We start from the raw sequence: 20333 nt of genomic DNA on the forward strand, positions 1-20333 counted from the left end.
TGACGCACGCAGATAATATAATTATAAAAGAGGATTTTGATATCCGTATGAATACCCCGTCAAACCCTCCGTGCGTGGCGCTCCAGACTATAATTGATAGCTGTGGTCTTACACAAATAATAAATGAACCCACGGATCGCAACGGTAATACGATAGATCTAGTCCTTATCCGGGGGTGTCACCACCTCCAAAGTTATGATACTCCCGTGCACTAAAGTAATATCCGATCATTACCTTATAAAATTTATAAATAAAGTTGATTTGATTTGATTTGAAGTTCTGACTCATTGTCAACAAGCTACTAATAACCAATGCTTTAGCACCTGCAACATTATTGCTGTCACAAATATGACTCTTGCTGGCCGACTGTCCTCGGTAATGGCACCATTCCCAAATGATGTGGGCTCTACCGATAACCTCACTAACAACTTTAATGATGCCCTGCGCAACGCCATTGATAGTACAGCATCGCCATAGCTAAAGAAAGCCCCCTAAAAGCTGTACCGCCTGGTTTACAGAAGAAACCACAGCTCTTAAACTATCATGTAAAAAGCTGGAATGCAAATGGCATGCGACTAAACTTTAGGTTTTCCATCAGGCATGGAGTGATAGTTTAATAACTTATAAACACGCGCTTACCTTAGCTAAAACTAATTACTACTCCAATCTCATCCGCCTCAATAAAAACGATCCTTAATATTTGTTCAGTACAGTAGCATCGCTAACCCAACAAGGGACTTCACCCAGTAGCTCCACCCACTGGGCTGATGACTTTATGAAATTCTTTACTAAGAAAATTGAACTCATTAGAAAGGAGATTAAAGATAACATGTCCCACCTCCAACTGGGTTCTATAAACGCATACGAATGTATGTATGACGGATATTGCCCTCCAAATAATCTCTTTCTTTTTGAAGAAATAACAGAGAAACTCCTGCGACTTGTAAACGGGACAAAATAAACAACATGTTTACTTGATCTACTCCCTGGAAAACTTATCAAGGAGCTGTTTGTAATATTAGGACCATCAGTGCTAAATATTATTAACTTATCACTTTCCTCTGGTACTGTTCCCCCAGCTTTAAAAAAAACAGTTATTCATCTGCTGCTCAAATGACCTAACCTCATGGTAATCCACCTTCCCTTTATTTCGAAAACCTCCAAAAAATTGTTGCACAGCAGCTATATGAACACTGAGCGTGTAACAATCTCTGTGAACCCCTTCAGTCCGATTTCAGAGCAAATCACTCTACGGAGACAACCCTTGCAAAAAAGACTAATAATCTATTGTTAACTCGAGATGCTGATGCGCCATCCATGTTGCTGCTACTTGATCTTAGCGCTGCTTTTGATACCGTCGACCATAACATTCTATTAGAACATATCAAAACACGTATTGGTTTATCAGACTTAGCCTTTTTTTGGTTTAACTCCTATCTTACTGACAGGATGCAGTGCGTCTCCCATAACAATGTGACCTCTGAGTATGTTAAAGTAACGTGCGGAGTTCCACAGGGTTCGGTTCTTGGCCCTGCATCTTCAGCATCTACATGCTGCCGCTAAGTGACATCATTTTTTAATCCATCCATCCATCCATCCATCCATCTGCTTCCGCTTATCCGAGGTCGGGTCGCGGGAGCAGCAGCCTAAGCAGGGAAGCCCAGACTTCCCTCTCCCCAGCCACTTCATCCAGCTCCTCCCGGGGGACCCCGAGGCGTTCCCAGGCCAGCCGGGAGACATAGTCTTCCCAACGTGTCCTGGGTCTTCCCCGTGGCCTCCTACCGGTCGGACGTGCCCTAAACACCTCCCGAGGGAGGCGATCGGGTGGCATCCTGACCAGATGCCCGAACCACCTCATCTGGCTCCTCTTGATGTGGAGGAGCAGCGGCTTTACTTTGAGCTCCCCCCGGATGACAGAGCTTCTCACCCTATCTCTAAGGGAGAGCCCTGCCACCCGGCGGAGGAAACTCATTTCGGCCGCTTGTACCCGTGATCTTGTCCTTTCGGTCATAACCCAAAGCTCATGACCATAGGTGAGGATGGGAACGTAGATCGACCGGTAAATTGAGAGCTTTGCCTTCCGGCTCAGCTCCTTCTTCACCACAACGGATCGATACAGCGTCCGCATTACTGAAGACGCCGCACCGATCCGCCTGTCGATCTCACGATCCACTCTTCCCTCACTCGTGAACAAGACTCCGAGGTACTTGAACTCCTCCACTTGGGGCAGGGTCTCCTCCCCAACCCGAAGATGGCATTCCACCTTTTTCCGGGCGAGAACCATGGACTCGGACTTGGAGGTGCTGATTCTCATCCCAGTCGCTTCACACTCGGCTGCGAACCGATCCAGCGAGAGCTGGAGATCCTGGCCAGATGAAGCCATCAGGACCACATCATCTGCAAAAAGCAGACCTAATCCGGTAGCCACCAAACCAGATCCCCTCAACGCCTTGACTGCGCCTAGAAATTCTGTCCATAAAAGTTATGAACAGAATCGGTGACAAAGGGCAGCCTTGGCGGAGTCCAACCCTCACTGGAAACGTGTCCGACTTACTGCCGGCAATGCGGACCAAGCTCTGACACTGATCATACAGGGAGCGGACCGCCAAAATCAGACAGTCCGATACCCCATACTCTCTGAGCACTCCCCACAGGACTTCCCGAGGGACACGGTCGAATGCCTTCTCCAAGTCCACAAAACACATGTAGACTGGTTGGGCAAACTCCCATGCACCCTCAAGGACCCTGCCGAGAGTATAGAGCTGGTCCACAGTTCCACGACCAGGACGAAAACCACACTGTTCCTCCTGACTCCGAGGTTCGACTATCCGGCGTAGCCTCCTCTCCAGTACACCTGAATAGACCTTACCGGGAAGGCTGAGGAGTGTGATCCCACGATAGTTAGAACACACCCTCCGGTTCCCCTTCTTAAAGAGAGGAACCACCACCCCGGTCTGGTTCTGGGGTGGTTTTTAATATGAAAAAAAAATTTTTGAATAATAATATACATTACTTTTTACGTATTAGAGCTAAAAGCCTCTTTCTTCAATTATCGCCAGCTTCCAATTAATATCCTATTTGCATTTTAAGTAAATAAAGGCCTAATTTATGCTAGTTTCGTAACAACCTATAATCATCATACAGTAATATTGTCCATGGCCCAAAACAGAACCAACAATAAGATATCTCATTCTAAATGTTGGTATAATTTGACATGCATATGCCAGCCCACCCGTGTGCACTCGCAGTCTGAGACAAACCCCCAAAGTAGTGGAAGGATCCAAACTTCATCACACTGACAGACGTGAGAACTTGGCCGTCTTCAACAATGCATTCATTCAGTGTGGGGCGATGGGAATTACTGCCACACTCAGGATGTCACCATCAAACAGGTGATTGTTGGCGCAGGTGCTAGCAGGGTGATTTATACTGGTTGGGTTTATTTCCATTTGTCTGATTGTCTCCTGTCTCAACTTGCTCTCTTGAACTCAGACTGGCTGAACAAATGATTCTCTCTATTTTTGCCCCTTTGAGACGATTCAACGCTTACACAAAGACAGCAAACGCTGCTGATGTCAAAGTGTGTGTTTTGGAAGGAACGTTATTGTCATTGCACTTGAAAAGTACAACAAAATTTCCTTTTCAGTACAAACCCATCCAAGAACAGACATAGAGTATACACGTTGGACCAGGGGTGTCCAAACTTTACCACAGAGGCCCACACTTTGAAAAATGTAACTATATGGGGGGACATTTTTACATTTTTCAAACCAATATATTATATTGATTTTAGGGCTCCCCTCAAGTTTGGTTCCAGGGACCAAGAAGGGTCTCAGTCATAAAACTGTTAAAAAAATATATATATACATATAAAAATATATATATATGTATACAGTTATGGTCAAAAGTTTACATACACTTGTAAAGAACATAATGTCATGGCTGTCTTGAGCTTCCAATAATTTCTACAACTCTTATTTTTTTGTGATAGAGTGATTGGAGCACATATTTGTTGGTCACAAAAAACATTCATGAAGTTTGGTTCTTTTATGAATTTATTATTAGTCTACTGAAAATGTGACCAAATCTGCTGGGTCAAAAGTATACATACAGCAATGTTAATATTTGGTTACATGTCCTTTGGCAAATTTCACTGCAGTAAGGCGCTTTTGGTAGCCATCCACAAGCTTCTGGCAAGCTTCTGGTTGAATCTTTGATCACTCCTCTTGACAAAATTGGTGCAGTTTAGCTAAATTTGTTGGTTTTCTGACATGGACTTGTTTCTTCAGCATTGTCCACACGTTTTAGTCAGGACTTTGGCAAGGCCATTTTAAATCCTTAATTGTAGCCTGATTTAGCCATTCCTTTACCACTTTTGACATGTCTTTGGGGTCATTGTCCTGTTGGAACACCCAACTGCGCTCAAGACCCAACCTACGGGCTGATAATTTTAGGTTGTCCTGAAGAATTTGGAGGTAAACCTCCTTTTTCATTGTCCCATTTACTCTCTGTAAAGCACCAGTTTCATTGGCAGCAAAACAGGCCCAGAGCATAATACTACCACCACCATGCTTGACGGTGGGCATGGTATGGTGTTCCTGGGATTAAAGGCCTCACTTTTTCTCCTCCAAACATATTGCTGGGTATTGTGGCCAAACAGCTCAATTTTTTTTGTCTGACCACAGAACTTTCCTCCAGAAGGTCTTATCTTTGTCCATGTGATTTCAGATGAAACAAAAATTGAGCTGTTTGGCCACAATACCCAGATATGTTTGGAGGAGAAAATGTAAGGGCTTTAATTTAATTTAATTGTTTTTTATGGCAAAAACACAACATTTCCAAGTGCAATATTTGATGTAGACTAATTTGAGCCTTAAATAGGTCAATCATTCATAATGACATTGCTTTTATAACATTATAATTTTTTGAGCAAATCCTTTTTTTTTTTTAAATCCTGCTAAAATTCTCAGCTGTCAAAACTCAAGTCTATTGATCAATTTCAGATCCATCTTTTGATTATAAGTTTTTTTAAATTTGGTTTCTTTTATTAAGTTAAAGTACCAATGATTGTCACACACACACTATGCCCTTTTAGTGAAATAAAACTTTGTTTTTAAGTACATGGCAAACACACAAAATACGCAATATTTCGAAATGGAATATTAGATGTAAAGTAATTGGAGCCTTAACTCGGCCAATAATTCATAACATCTATTTTGATTCATCTTTATTTTTTGAGCATGACAGTTTCAACGAAATAACAGCCTGCATGCAGCTTTGCGTTATTAAAGTCAACAATGCAACTTTTTCTTGTTGCATTTCACCAGTTTGCTCTATCATTGCACTTTTCTACATTTAAAAAAACATTAATTTTTTAAAATATTATTTTTAGAATGTGCCACGGGCCGTTAAATTAGCTGCGGGCCGCACTTTGGACAGAACCAGAAGACAGATGTGTCGCCCCGTAAAAAAGGTAGGAAAAAGGCAAACATGGGGGGGAACAGGAGAAAAAAAAACTAAGCTCCTATGGGGGATTTTTTTTAATTTTATATATATAAATTGAATGGAACTTTATTCTCATTTATTACCATTAATGAGCTCACCTTTGACGATGGACTCCGCGGCAGCCAAGTCCCGTTTGTATGTAACCTGCAGGGCACACCATTGAACTTGTATTTACATGGGAGTCGGTGGGAGGAACAAGCGGTGAGCTCACCTTCCATAGTGTTGGCGGACCCTCAACAAGCTTAGCGTTGGTGCTGCAGTACTGCAGGACCAGATGGAGACACTCAGTACCAAAGTCGAAGTCGGCCTCGGTGCACTGAGGAGGGAAGAGGACAGTTAGCATTTCTTTAGTGTTCCGTAACGGCAAAAAATTGAAGTGAATGCTGGAGCCAGCAACTGGTCGATGGCCAAAACTCTGGCACATTTTCTCAAATTTCGTATTTGTAGCCACTTAAAACGTAAATGTTCCACTTCTTCTTGCAGGTTCTTGCATCCAGGCATTGCTCATAGTTTGGCCAACTTTATTCCCGTTTTGCTAAACAAGCCAAAGAATAAGAATAGCTAACTGATTAAATTACAAAGCACTTCATTAAAAAAGAGAAAAAAAATGTCCACTGATATTTCAGCTTGCGCATGTCATTCGATGGCCTTCATCAACTGACTCACATCATGCCTTTAACGGCACCACATCTGTCACTTTGGCCGACGCTCAGGACATTTTCCCGCGTGATTCTGGGCATGGAACACATGTAAGGCTGAACGGCCATCGTGATTCCCAACACAGGAAGTAGACGTAGTGTGCACTCTACCCTCTCATAGGCTTCATGGATGACATCGTACGCAAAGCCCTGAGGCATCTCGCTGGCTCTGTACTTTGCTCGCTCCAGGGAGTGGTCCAGGTAGCCCTCTGATGTCGTAGCGATCACCGTGGAAACAAGAGGTCGGATGGCCCCCGCCGCCTGCGTGACGAAAACATTTATTAAAAGGGGACCTATTATGCACAACCAACTTTCTAACCCATTGGTACCGGTTTTTGTGTATTTGGGATTTGCATACGTCCTAAACATGAAAATTAAACATGGAGGCATGGCGCAGATATTTATAAAACAATCTTGCCTTCTGTCACACTTCCTCCAAACGAGCCGTTTGGGGTTTGCCCCATTGTGACGTTTTTCCCAAGTGTAATGTCAGTGGATATCTCCAGATATGGTAGATATTTAACCAAAGTGCTTTGCGCGAGTCCGCCATTGTAGTCCAAGGCTTTAGTCAATATCAGGCTGGATGATTGTGGCAAAAATAATAACCGTGATTATTTTGACTGATATTGAAATCACGATTAATAACACAACTATCCATTAATATGAAAACAGAAGTATTTATTGTACCACCAAATTTAACTTTGAATATAATGTGAAAGAACAAAGGATATAAATTAGTAATGATAATAGTAGAAACAAAAATAAATGTAAATAACAATAGAAATATTTAAAAAAAATTATGTTTTTCTGTTTGAATTTTTCGGAATTCCGTTACTCTTTAATTCCGATTGTTACTTTTTACACTTATATTACCACCATAGAGTGTGTGCTTATAGTGTCATTATTAACATTTAATAACATGGTGCAATACATATTTGGACATTTTTGACCAGTATTTTAAATCAAAGTACAATAATTTTGTAAATGTATCAACAACAATCAATCTTTAGGGGCATTATGCTTGTGTAAGGTATTTTTTTGAAACCTTTACTTTGTTCCGCACTCAGACCAGATGTTGTGCACAGCGCTTTATTGTGAAGGAGATAAGTGTGCTGCTGTTTTAAGCTTGCCGAGTTTGGAGACGACTTGAGGCTGTTTAAAAAAAAAAAAGGAAGCCTTTCAAGTTGTGATCTTACATCCATGATGTCGTTCACAACAACACAAGCAGATGAGATGTGTTGTGGGTGTGTGGATTGTTCTTGCTAGCTTTAGCTTTGCGGTTTAGTCACTGTTATAAGTGGCCGTCTCCACAATGTTTCGTGTTTCAGGGATGAATGAGTAGTATCGGAAACATTATTTTCCCAAACAAATGTTCCTTTTCCTCACAATGACAACATTTCACTGACATTTATGTCAATTACGTGATATTCTGTGTTTAACAGCGGGTTCCTTTTTATTTCTCAATTTTGTGATTCCTTCCACGGTTCTGTGAATGCGGAAATACCTTACTTCTTTTACTTGAGTTTAGTGATTATTGATTAGGCATACTAACGATGTAACTAGAAGTCAGGTCGGGCTTATACCGCCACGGGTAAGATGTACCCCCGTGCTACCTGCTGCATTCGGGCAGATGGGGCTCATAAACCTCGTAAGGCAGCCCATCTAGGAGAAGGAAATCTCCAAACACAAAACCACCGTTGCCTTGCGGTCAACCCACTCGAGGGTCAGGCTAAGGGAGTAAACCCCGACAGAAAATCAGGAGCCGGAGTCCTGAAGGCGGTTTGACGTTGTAGCGTCATTCCGGCAACTCCTGCGGCGTCGCTGGTGCCAAGTTGTATCGACACTCGTCGCTCCCTTGGATCCACCAGCCATGTGGAGAGGGGGGGCTTGCTGCCTGGACAACAGCTTGCCCTCCATAGTTCCATGCCCAGGCCATGTAGATCCACTGGAGAGGTCCACTGGAGAGGTCACTCCAGCAGATACCGGTTCTAAGCCCATCCGATTGGCGAAGGAAACGGGTGCCAGGGGCCATGTCCGTCCGTGGGAGGGACCATCGCAGTGAGACTCCCCCCCTTTTTGGATGTACCCCATCGTCTCCCGAGACGGAAGGATGCCGACGACTAACGATGTGTCAAAAAAATGTGCAACCATGGTGATCTCAAACTTCTACTAGACTAGACGTGTGTTTTTTTTCCACTTAAACGCTCCTCAGCGGTTTCATCCTCACAAGCTCAGAAATTTGAATGCATGTATTAATCTTTTTTTTTTTTATCATAATATTTTTATGATCGTTCGAAGCCATAATAGAAATCAAAATCAAAATTTGATTAACCCTTGGCTGCACAACATAGCAATACCTACACTCTTCCGAAATCAAAATCAATCAAAATCAAAGCGTTTTTATTAATTTTTTTCATTCATTTTAAGAAATTGCAGTTCTTGTATCACTACCCACTCTTCTACAAGTGGGGTCAAAAATGCCCCCAAGCGGTTCCTATGGAATTTTCTATGAACCATTAATTCTTAGCAACTCTGACTGTCCCACTTTACATCTGATGTCATCTCTTACAACTGATGCGAACTTTGACTGTCAATACTGTCCAACTAACACATCTGATGTCATCTCTTACATCTGATGCAACTTTGACTATCAATACTGTCCCACTAACACATCTGATGTCAGCAGTCTCATCACCCACGAAGGGGCAATATCTGATCCACTAAAGACTGAAGGACGTCAGAAAGATAATGAGGTAATTCCAAACACTGTAAAATCTGGAACTCTTTACATTGTTATGGCTGCGTAGATGTAAAATCCATGGCAGGTGCATTATACATGTTGGTTTTATTTAACCTATACATTTTGTGTTGTGTCTTTCAATATTCAATAGAGTCAAATGTGTAGTAAACTCTGAACGTTGGAAGCTAACATGGTACATTCTTTTTATCTGCTGCTTCTCCTGCCAACATGGCCACCAAACACAACTAGAAACTTGACTTATCTGCTAACATGCATCCTCCTCTGTTGCTATTTCTAATATAAAGTAGCGTACAGTTTTTATTTAATCTGTGAGTAGACTCGCTATGGAAGCTCTAAAAACAACTGTTGAAGTGGAGACACGTGAAGTGAAGTGAAGTGAATTACATTCATATAATGCTTTTCTCTAGAGCAAGGGTGTCAAACTCAAATACAGAGTGGGCCAAAATTTAAAACTGAACAAAGCCGCGGGCCAAGGTTGAATAAATTAACCTTTTTGATAGGGACCCAAACAAGTGTTGCATTAAATATTGAACAAGCAAGGCTTATATAACTTTATAGTGACATGCAAAATCGAGTTTCAAATAATAATGATAATAATTAAAAATTATCAATGGCATATCAAATACAATTTAAATAAAAATGTAATGCCTCTTTTCTATTTGCAGCCTTCTGAGGTAAATATCAACATTAACTTTTTCCACAGGCTAATAAATTTGAAAATAAAATAATGAATAAACCAATCATTCAGGACTTTAAGCTGCTCAGTTTGCAACACACTGATCTAATCTGATGTGCCCAAGCCAGATACCTGCCATCTTTTCTTGGATGCTAGTTCATTAATGTCGGGGCTCAGGCTTTGAGCTGAGGCATCCCTCATTATCGAACGAAGGTGTTCATCAGTCATTATATCTCGTATTCCACAGTCTTGGGGGCGTGCCTTGCAGTCCACTTTTCATCCCTTCTAACAACGTGCCCGCCCAGTCACAAGATATGAGCGGCTCCTGTACGCACACACGTAAATGCAAAGCATACTTCATCAAAAGCGATACAGTTTACACTGAGAGTGGCCGTATAAGCAACTTTAACATTGTTAGAAATATACACCACACTGTGAATCCACACCAAACAAGAATGACAAATACATTTTGGGAGAACATCCGCACAGTAACACAACATAAACACAACAGAACAAATACCCAGAACCATTTGCAGCACTAACTCTTCCGGTACGCTACAATATACACCCCCGCTACCTCCAAACCCCGCCGACCCCCCACACACACATACATACACACACCTTGTAGCGTCCCGGAAGAGTTAGTGCTGCAAAGGGTTCTGGGTATTTGTGCTGTTGTGTTTATGTTGTGTTACTGTGCGGATGTTCTCTCGAAATGTGTTTGTCATTCTTGTTTGGTGTGGATTCACAGTGTGGCGTATATTTCTAACAATGTTAAAGGTTTTTATACTGGCATCATCAGTGTAACCTGTATCGCTGAAGATCAAGTATGCGTTGCATACTTCTGTGTGCGTGCCAAAGCCGTACATATTATGTAACTGAGCCAGCACTCGTTGTACTGGACGAAAAGTGGACGTTACAATTCTTGGGAGGGGCACTGAAATTTGGGAGTATCCCGGGAGGTTTGGCAAGTATGAGAATTAGCGGTGTACCGCGGCACCGCCGCTGTATATAATCGGCGGGTCAGCTCTAGTGTTAATTATCACCTCACGGGCCAAGTGAAATTACACGGCGGGCCAAATTTGGCCCGCGGGCCAGAGTTTGACACCCATGCTCTAGAGACTCAAAGCGCTTTACATCGTGAAACCCATTATCTACATCTTTAAGCTACATTTAAACCAGTGTGGGTGGCACTTGGAGCAGGTGGGTAAAGTGTCTTGTCCAAAGACACGACGGCAGTGACGAGAATGGCGGAGCGGGGATCGAACCTGGAACCCACAAGTTGCTGGCACGGTCGCTCTACCCCCTCAATAAATAAGGCCGCCCACAAAACGGTGCATCCTGAAGAGGCGGTCAGAAAGCGGCTTGAAGATGGTCCGTAAAACATAATCTATGCAACATTTTGACCAAAGAACCACCATTACATGTTATGCAGAGCACAAGGAAGTGTTTTAAATGTAGAAAAAAAACCTGAATATGACCCCTTTAACACAACGTCAGACACTGTATGCGCTCCCACGCTTGGTTTTGTAGAGCAGTGTTGACATGACGAGCGGCAAAGCTGGAGCACGCAGAGGCTGACTTCATGTAGTTCACGAAGACATGTCGGCAAATGAAAGCAGAGCAAATGCGTGTTTATGCGTGTTGCACATGCTGTTCAAATCTGCTGCTGCTTCTCTATCACGAGCGCCGAGTAAAATAATGAAGACCAGACACAATCCGAAAAGTTGGCTCACACAACCTGGTGAATGTCTACAAAACAAAATCTTTCCCATCCCGGAGAGATTTTGGGATGTTTGTTGAAATCTTTCCAATAGTAGCTTTAATTTCATCAATATTTGACTAGCTTGATTTTTGCACGTGATGGAAGTGGATATTTATGAGCTATTACGTGATGATACAAATGAGAATTATTCGGCCGTGGAGGTCTGCACTGCACTCTTGCATTACACTGCCTTGTTTCTCATATTCTTATGCAGATAAATATTGGAAAACTACACCAAAAATAATGACAAAATATTTACAAAAATTTAATTAAATTATACAAAGAAATATATTCTTGTTTATTATTTTTATTTTATTTTATTTTTATATGTGAATCTTTGGGGACCACTCGATTCGATTTGATTCTTGGTAACGATTTCATTCAGAATCGATTCTCTATTCAAAACGATTCTCGATTAAAAATCAATACTTTTTAATAACATTGGGTGCCATCTCTATGATTAACTACATTCCTCCATAAAAAAGATAACAGCTCTGATACATTTATATATCACTAAAAATAAAAAATACATTTCAATACAATTCTACCCAAACATTTAATAAAGTCAAATCCAAATAAGGCAACAAGAGAAGGATCCCAGAATTCTCTTTTCTAAAGTCAATCTTTACAGCAGATATGATCATTTACATCAACAATATGATTTGCCTGAGTGGCTACAAAACAAATTAAAAATTATATATATATTTTTAATCCTATTCATTTGAAAATCGATATATTTTTTCAACACCCCAAATTTTTGTATGTAAATTTGTAATGATTAGATAAAAACAACAAATATGTTGTATTGGATTTCATTATATTGTGCACACTTTTTCACACTTTTTTTTTTTTACTTATGTGAGTCAAACTTGAGTCTAATTTGATGCATGTTTTGTACTAAAACAAATTCATGTAAAATAAATTGTTCAGTAATTTTTTTAGCTCAAAATAACACAGGCGTCATATTAAAATGTTCAATGTGGTCTACATAACATGTAATGGTGGTTCTTCGGTCTAAAAGTTGCATATATTATGTTTAAAGACCATCTTCAAGCCACTTTCTGTCCGTCTCTTCAGGATGTGCCGTTTTGTGGGCGGTCTTATTTTCGTGCCTCCACTTTGACAGCGTCTTCTCCCCGTCATCTTTGCTGTAGTTTTTAGCGCTTCCATAGAGAATCTACTGACAGATTACGTAAGAACGATGCGCTAATTTTTGTATTAGAAATGGCAACAGAGCAGGATGTATGTGCATGTACGAGCCAGTCTGGCCCACAACAAGAGGACAGAGAAAAAGAAGGAACTTACTGACTAAAAGTACCAATGATTGTCACACACACACTAGGTGTGGTGATATTTGTCCTCTGCATTTGACCCATCCCCTTGTTCCACCCCTGGGAGGTGAGGGGAGCAGTGGGCAGCAGCGGTGCCGCGCCCGGGAATAATTTCTGGTGATTTAACCCCCAATTCCAACCCTTGATGCTACAGTGCGGACTCACGCAAAGCACTTTGGCGAGGAATCTGTTTACCGTAACATTTCATATGAAGCGCCCTGTCATTCATTCGTTGACATTTTGCATGCGCTTTCATATGGCGGAGCCCTATGCACAGCATGTAATCTGCGTGTAGGGAGGGGCGGACTTGGATGTACCTAATATTGTGGCCAGATTCCGACCTGCCTGTTTAGTTTTTTGCTATACCGTAAAGAAAGTAAAAAAGTGCCACGCTGAACTAACACTGAAATGTTGCGCGCCGCCAAGTTTTCAAACTTGAGTTTGGGCCTGATGGATGTGTTTGCTTTTTGCTTGAATACACCATCTTTGTTTTTTTATTGTGAAAAGCACATAAAAGGGATCAGGCTTGAGCAAAGATTTAATTTACGCATTCTTCTCCTTCCAAGTATCAGGAACTTCTGGCAATTCAAAATTGTTTCCTCTCATTTTTTATGACTCCTAACACGAGTGATACTTCCTGCTTTTCATGTGCTTCTGGAAAAAGCGACGACGCAGACAGCCCAAACACATTACACAAATATTGCTATTATTATACTGACTCCTTGTCCCCGGGCAGCCATTGTGATCTTGTACAGGAAGTCCTCTTCCACAAAAGGCCGCACGGCATCGTGGATAATGATGACCTTTGGCCTTCCTGCTATCGACCCCTCGTCCTCCTTCAGGGCCAGGACACCGTTACGTATGGACCTGTGACGCGTCGAGCCACCTGGCACCACTCGGACCTTGGTGTGGCGAAAACGCTGAATGATGCCCGCCATTAAGTCCATGTTTTCTTTGGCAACGACCACCACGATGGTCTGGATCCATGACACCCTGGGAGGAAACAAGGTCACTTGTGGTTCATGAGGTGAAGACATATATATGTGTATATATATGTATACAGTATATATACTGTATATATACTGCATATACATGTTTGTGTGTGTATATATATACTGTATATACATGTTTGTGTGTGTTTATATATACATACATATACATACTGTATATACACATGTATACACATGTACATACAGTATATATATACACAGTATATATATATATACAGTATATATATACATAAGTGTATATATATATATATATATATATATATATATATATATATATATATATATACACACACACACACATGTATACACATATTGTATATAAACAAATACATACACATGTATATACAGTATATATACTGTATATATACATACATACTGTATATATACATATATAAACACATGTATATCATCATCATCGGCGGTCACTCGAACGAGTATGACAATCCTCCTAGTAGGGGTGTATCCCTTTTATGGAGGATGCCTGTGCGTGACTTAGTTTAACGTGGGGAGACTGGTGCACAGACAGTCACCACACGGTCCTTAACAGAATCGGGTCAGGGTCCAGTGGCATGGAGTCCAAGACGACTGGGGACCCTTTTCTGCTGCAGCCTTCTTCCGTCATTGCAGCCGTTGTGGTAGTTCTTAAAGGGGAACATTATCACCAGACCTATGTAAGCGTCAATATATACCTTGATGTTGCAGAAAAAAGACCATATATTTTTTTAACAGATTTCCGAACTCTAAATGGTTGAATTTTGGCGAATTAAACGCCTTTCTATTATTCGCTCTCGGAGCGATGACGTCACAACGTGACGTCACATCGGGAAGCAATCCGCCATTTTCTCAAACACCGAGTCAAATCAGCTCTGTTATTTTCCGTTTTTTCGTACTTTGGAGACATTATGCCTCGTCGGTGTGTTGTCGGAGGGTGTAACAACACGAACAGGGACGGATTCAATTTGCACAGTAAATATATATATACTGTACATATATATATATATACACACACATGTATAAATATATATATATATATATATATATATATATATATATATACACACACACACACAATATATATTTATATACACAACATATATGTATATATATACACATACATATATATATATATATACACACACACACATGTACATACAGTTTATATACATACACACACACACGTATATGCAGTATATATATATATATACTGTATACATACATACACATATCTATATATATATATATAAAGTTAAAGTACCAATGATTGTCACACACACACACTAGGTGTGGCGAGATTATTCATATTATATTATTATTATATATATATTCATATATATATATATATATATATATATATATATATATATATATATATATATATATATATAGATATATATATATATATACACTTACATATACATATATAAACACACACACACACACACACACACTTCAAACAGTGCAGTTTTGTGTTTTTACTAAAATAAGGACTTTTATCAAGGCCAATTATTCATGTTTACAGTCACTACATTTCCATGCACTAAATACATCTTATTACATTTACTCTCTGTAAAGCACCAGTTCCAATGGCAGCAAAACAGGCCCAGAGCATAATACTACCACCACCATGTTTGACGGTAGGTATGGTGTTCCTGGGATTAAAGGCCTCACCTTTTCTCCTTCAAACATATTGCTGGGTATTGTGGCCAAACAGCTAAATTTTTGTTTCATCTGACCACAGAACTTTCCTCCAGAAGGTTTTATCTTTGTCCATGTGATGTCAGATGAAATAAAAATTGAGCTGTTTGGCCACAATACCCAGCAATATGTTTGGAGGAGAAAAGGTGAGGCCTTTAATCTCAGGAACACCAGGCCTACCGTCAAGCATGGTGGTGGTAGTATTATGCTCTGGGCCTGTTTTGCTGCCAATGGAACTGGTGCTTTAAATGAGACAATAAAAAAGGAGGATTTACTCCAAATTCTTCAGGACAACCTAAAATCATCAGCCTGCAGGTTGGGTCTTGGGCGCAGTTGGGTGTTCCAACAGGACAATGACCCCAAACACACATCAACAGTGGTAAAGGAATGGCTAAATCAGGCTAGAATTAAGGTTTTAAAATGTCTTTCCCAGAGTCCTGACTAAAACGTGTGGACAATGCTTAAGAAACAAGTCCATGTCAGAAAACCAACTAATTTAGCTGAACTGCACCAATTTTGTCAAGAGGAGTGGTCAAAAATTCAACCAGAAGCTTGCCAGAAGCTTGTGGATGGCTACCAAAAGCGCCTTGTTGCAGTGAAACTTGCCAAAGGACATGTAACCAAATATTAACTTTGCTGTATGTATACTTTTGACCCAGCAGATTTGGTCACATTTTCAGTAGACCCATAATAAATTCATAAAAGAACCAAACTTCATGAATGTTTTTTGTGACCAACAAGTATGTGCTCCAATCACTCTATCACAAAAAAATAAGAGTTGTAGAAATTATTGGAAACTCAAGACAGCCATGACATTATGTTAATTACAAGTGTATGTAAACTTTTGATCGTGACTGTATGTGTGAGGTCCAAGTGTCCATGCACACTCTCAAATGCGACTATTGGTCATACGCTGTGTGCCTTCCATACACGGGGGGGGGTTCTTATTTCACTTTAGCGTGGATAAATGAATTATTTTTCCGGTTGACTTATGACGTTACACTAGGCATTGTGGATCCTTAAAACTTATTTCACGTAACGTCCGCTGTAATATTGGCACAGATGACAAATATTATTATTGGCTATGCTTATGTTAAATAGCAGACAGCATCAAGAAATGATCTTAGATTGCGCTACAAACAGGATGACACTATCAAGAATTTATCAGGGCGGAAGCAGGTCCGATACAAAGAAAGACCAGCGGAAGAGGTTTTTTTCGAAGGAATTTTCGGACGAAAATCATACAAAAAAAACTTTTGAATGTGTCAAAGTACATTGAAAAGTACGAAGTATGAAGTGTCCTCTCTGGCCGCACACAGCCCTTCGAGGGAGCTGGTTTCCAATCGCATAATTGTGTAAGTACGACTTTTCGAAAACCAAACACGATCGGATTAAGGTTTTGCTATGGGTTGTAGGAGCCCTATTTAGTGCCAAATTAATTGAGAAATATGACTTATTTAGTGCATGGACACGTACTGATTGATTATTATGAGGAATTCTGCTTCGTAAACTTTTCGGTTTACGAATAATGTTCAAGAGCCAATTCGGGTTGTAAACCGGGGCTCCACTGTAGTATAAACATATGCATGTAGATTGTCAGTCATCGGGTCATATAATTCACAAAGGTTTAATTGAAGTAACTCTGAAACATCTTTAACAACCAGGAAGAGTCCAGTTGCCTCTATTCAACCTTTGTGGATAGTATACAACTCCTTTAACAAAAATAAAAAAGACTAGAGATGTCCGATAATATCGGCAGGCCGATAAAAGCGTTAAAATGTAATATCGGAAATTATCGGTATCGTTTTTTTAATTATCGGTATCGTTTTTTGTTTTGTTTTTCTCTTTTTTTGTTTTTTTTATTAAATCAACATAAAAAACACAAGATACACTTACAATTGGTGCACCAACCCAAAAAACCTACCTCCCCTCATTCACACAAAAGGGATGTTTTTTTCTGTTATTAATATTCTGGTTCCTACATTATTTATCAATATATATCAATACAGTCTGCAAAGGATACAATCCGTAAGCACACATGATTGTGCGTGCTGCTGGTCCACTAATAGTACTAACCTTTAACAGTTAATTTGACAAATTTTCATTAATTACTAGTTTCTATGTAACTGCTTTTATATTGTTTTACTTTCTTTTTTATTCAAGAAAATGCTTTAATTTATTTATATTATTTTATTTTATTTATTTATTTTAAAGTACCTTATCTTCACCATACCTGGTTGTCCGAATTAGGCATAATAGTGTGTTAATTCCACGACTGTTTATATCGGTATCGGTTGATATCGGTATCGGTAATTAAAGAGTTGGACAATATCGGAATATCAGATATCGGCAAAATAAATAATGATAAATGGGTTGTACTTGTATAGCGCTTTTCTACCTTCAAGGTACTCAAAGCGCTTTGATACTACTTCCACATTTACCCATTCACACACACATTCACACACTGATGGAGGGAGCTGCCATGCAAGGCGCTAACCAGCACCCATCAGGAGCAAGGGTGAAGTGTCTTGCTCAGGACACAACGGACATGACGAGGTTGGTACTAGGTGGGGATTGAACCAAGGACCCTCGGGTCGCGCACGGCCATTCCCTAAAAAGCCATTATCGAACATCCCTAAAAAAGACCAAAAGAAATTAGGTCGACCAGCCTTGCAAGGTGTACCTTTTTCTTCCAGCGACCCCAAAAGGGACAAGCGGTAGAAAATGGATGGATGGATGGAGTTGGCAACCATAAATAGTATGTATGCATTAACTCTTGAAGGAAATGGTGCGAGGTGGTACTGCAAGGCGCTACAGACGTTTAAGCTTTTTCATTCAGTACATTTAATTAGCAGAGAAAGTGAAACTATAATAATAATAATACCTGGGATTTATATAGCGCTTTTCTAAGTACCCAAAGTCGCTTTTACATGTAGAACCCATCATTCATTCACACTCGGTGGTGGTAGGCTACTTTCATAGCCACAGCTGCCCTGGGGTAGACTGACGGAAGCGTGGCTGCAATTTGCGCCAACGGCCCCTCCGACCACCACCTATCATTCATCATTCAATTCACCTGTGTGAGTGGCACCGGGGGCAAAGGGTGAAGTGTCCCGCCCAAGGACACAACGGCAGCGATTTTTGGATGGTAAGAGGCGGGGAGCGAACCTGCAACCCTCGGGTTTCTGGCACGGTTGCTCTACCCACTACGCCATCCATCCATCCATTTTCTACCGCTTGTCCCTTTTGGGATCACGGGGGTTGCTGGAGCCTATATATTAAGATATAATTGTTTAGCACTGGCAGGTAGAGAACCACACACTGACGTCAGTGACTGACCTGTAAGCCCTGGTGCTAACGTCTGAATAACTTTCCCAGAAGTTTTTCAAATTAAAAAGCATATTCATACCTCTCAAAAGTCTGAATGGTGTAGCTTATAAGCGGCCGGCTCAGTAACAGGCAGAACTGTTTGGGCGTTAGCAACCCTGTCCTCTCTCCGCTGCCCCCGGCAGGAAGAACCACACACACCGGGAAGTCTACGTCGCCTGCACCCGGCGCGAGGCCGCTGTTGCCGGTCTGACGGCTTAGGAAAGTCCCTGGTTGCGTGGGCCTGTCTGGTTCATCGCTCGACATGACGCTGGGCTTCGTCTCTATCAGCTCCTGCATGGACTGTCAGAGTACTCCATTCCCGATAATTCCCATTCAATAGAAAAGGTATGTAAATTACTGCTAGTCAACCTAAATGATGCTAAAACTTTTTTTATTTCAGCTCAACACCGATCTTCCGGCAATAAACTTCAAAATAAAACAATGATCGATTATTTATATATGGTCTACTATGACTAAAAAATAACCACATTACTTTACTAACATAGGACAAGCAAATTCTGTTTCGGAATTGGTGAGAATATTGATGTAATAATGGTAAAACATTCTATTTCCAGTCTACGTCGAGTGAATTCCTCTAACTTGACGTATAAAGCGCTACCTGGTCGATGGTCTCGCGTGATTTGAATCGATACTGTAATACTTAACGGCTGTATTATCTAATCTCGCGAGATGTTACAACGCTTGGCTTGTACTGTTTACTATTGCTGCTTTTACAGTTAATTTGACTTTCTAAAGTCATATTTTGAAGACATAAGGTTGTTGGTGGTTAAACAAACAGGTCAGCTCTTATTTTATGGGTTTCTAAAATGTTTATTTCCAAAGTTTACCCACACAATAGAATATATTACATCGTCCATTTTATACACATTGTCATAGGAAAAAATGCAAGTAAAAATTTGACATATGTACACATATTTACAAAATGTTTTAAAGCTTTTTGGAGGCGTGTAGTTAGATGTTGGTCCCACAGTCATCTCTATTGTACATATAATAACAGCAATACACATATGGCTACATACTGTACAGAGGACAATGCATGGCTTACATCCTGTGTCATGAAATCTGTGTATCTCTGTTTTATTCATATTTCCATGTCTCACAATTGCCTTAAGAGGCCTGTGATGCTCCATCAAAGTGAGACACCATCTTAACCAAATAAACCAAGTCCAATCCACTGAGAGAGGTTGTAATCCACATAAGCAAAGCCTTAAAAAGACCCTCACGGTTCCGTCTGGGGCCAGTTCTCGTTTAATCGCTTCTTCCCCAGCTGCTTCCTGCTCTTGGCCTTGTGCTTGTGCAGGAGCCGCGGTGGCGACAGAACCAAGGGCTCGAATTTGTGGCCCGACTCGTTGTGCTGCCTGGAGTACCTCTTGCACTTACAGGAAGTGACCACGGTGATTTTGTACGTTCTGGTGCTGCCATTCTGGCACTGCAGCCGGATGCGCTGAGTGCGGGTCTTGTCATTGACACAGCGCCAGTCCTGGCCACCGCTGCGGCTTGGG

General features: G+C 40.8%; 2 protein-coding genes across 2 annotated transcripts in view; both read right to left on the reverse strand.

Moving 5' to 3' along the window:
- The window catches only part of crppa (CDP-L-ribitol pyrophosphorylase A), a 77501-nt gene extending 58221 nt beyond the window's left edge, over positions 1-19280 (reverse strand). Inside the window, exons 1-5 of the mRNA XM_061945810.2 lie at positions 18851-19280; positions 13456-13729; positions 6315-6464; positions 5717-5821; positions 5604-5649 (exon numbers count right to left, since the gene is read on the reverse strand). Of these exons, the coding sequence (XP_061801794.1) occupies positions 5604-5649; positions 5717-5821; positions 6315-6464; positions 13456-13729; positions 18851-19107 (832 nt within the window). The 5' untranslated portion in view covers positions 19108-19280. The remainder of the gene's footprint in view (positions 1-5603; positions 5650-5716; positions 5822-6314; positions 6465-13455; positions 13730-18850) is intronic.
- A 353-nt stretch (positions 19281-19633) lies between these two features.
- sostdc1a (sclerostin domain containing 1a) overlaps positions 19634-20333 on the reverse strand; it is an 8078-nt gene continuing 7378 nt past the window's right edge. The window contains exon 2 of the mRNA XM_061945798.1: positions 19634-20333. This exon is cut by the window's right edge and continues 181 nt beyond it. Coding sequence (XP_061801782.1) covers positions 20051-20333 — 283 coding nt within the window. The 3' untranslated portion in view covers positions 19634-20050.

The sequence above is a fragment of the Nerophis lumbriciformis genome, linkage group LG04 (genome assembly GCF_033978685.3).
Source record: "Nerophis lumbriciformis linkage group LG04, RoL_Nlum_v2.1, whole genome shotgun sequence".
In the NCBI taxonomy this organism is placed as follows: domain Eukaryota; kingdom Metazoa; phylum Chordata; class Actinopteri; order Syngnathiformes; family Syngnathidae; genus Nerophis; species Nerophis lumbriciformis.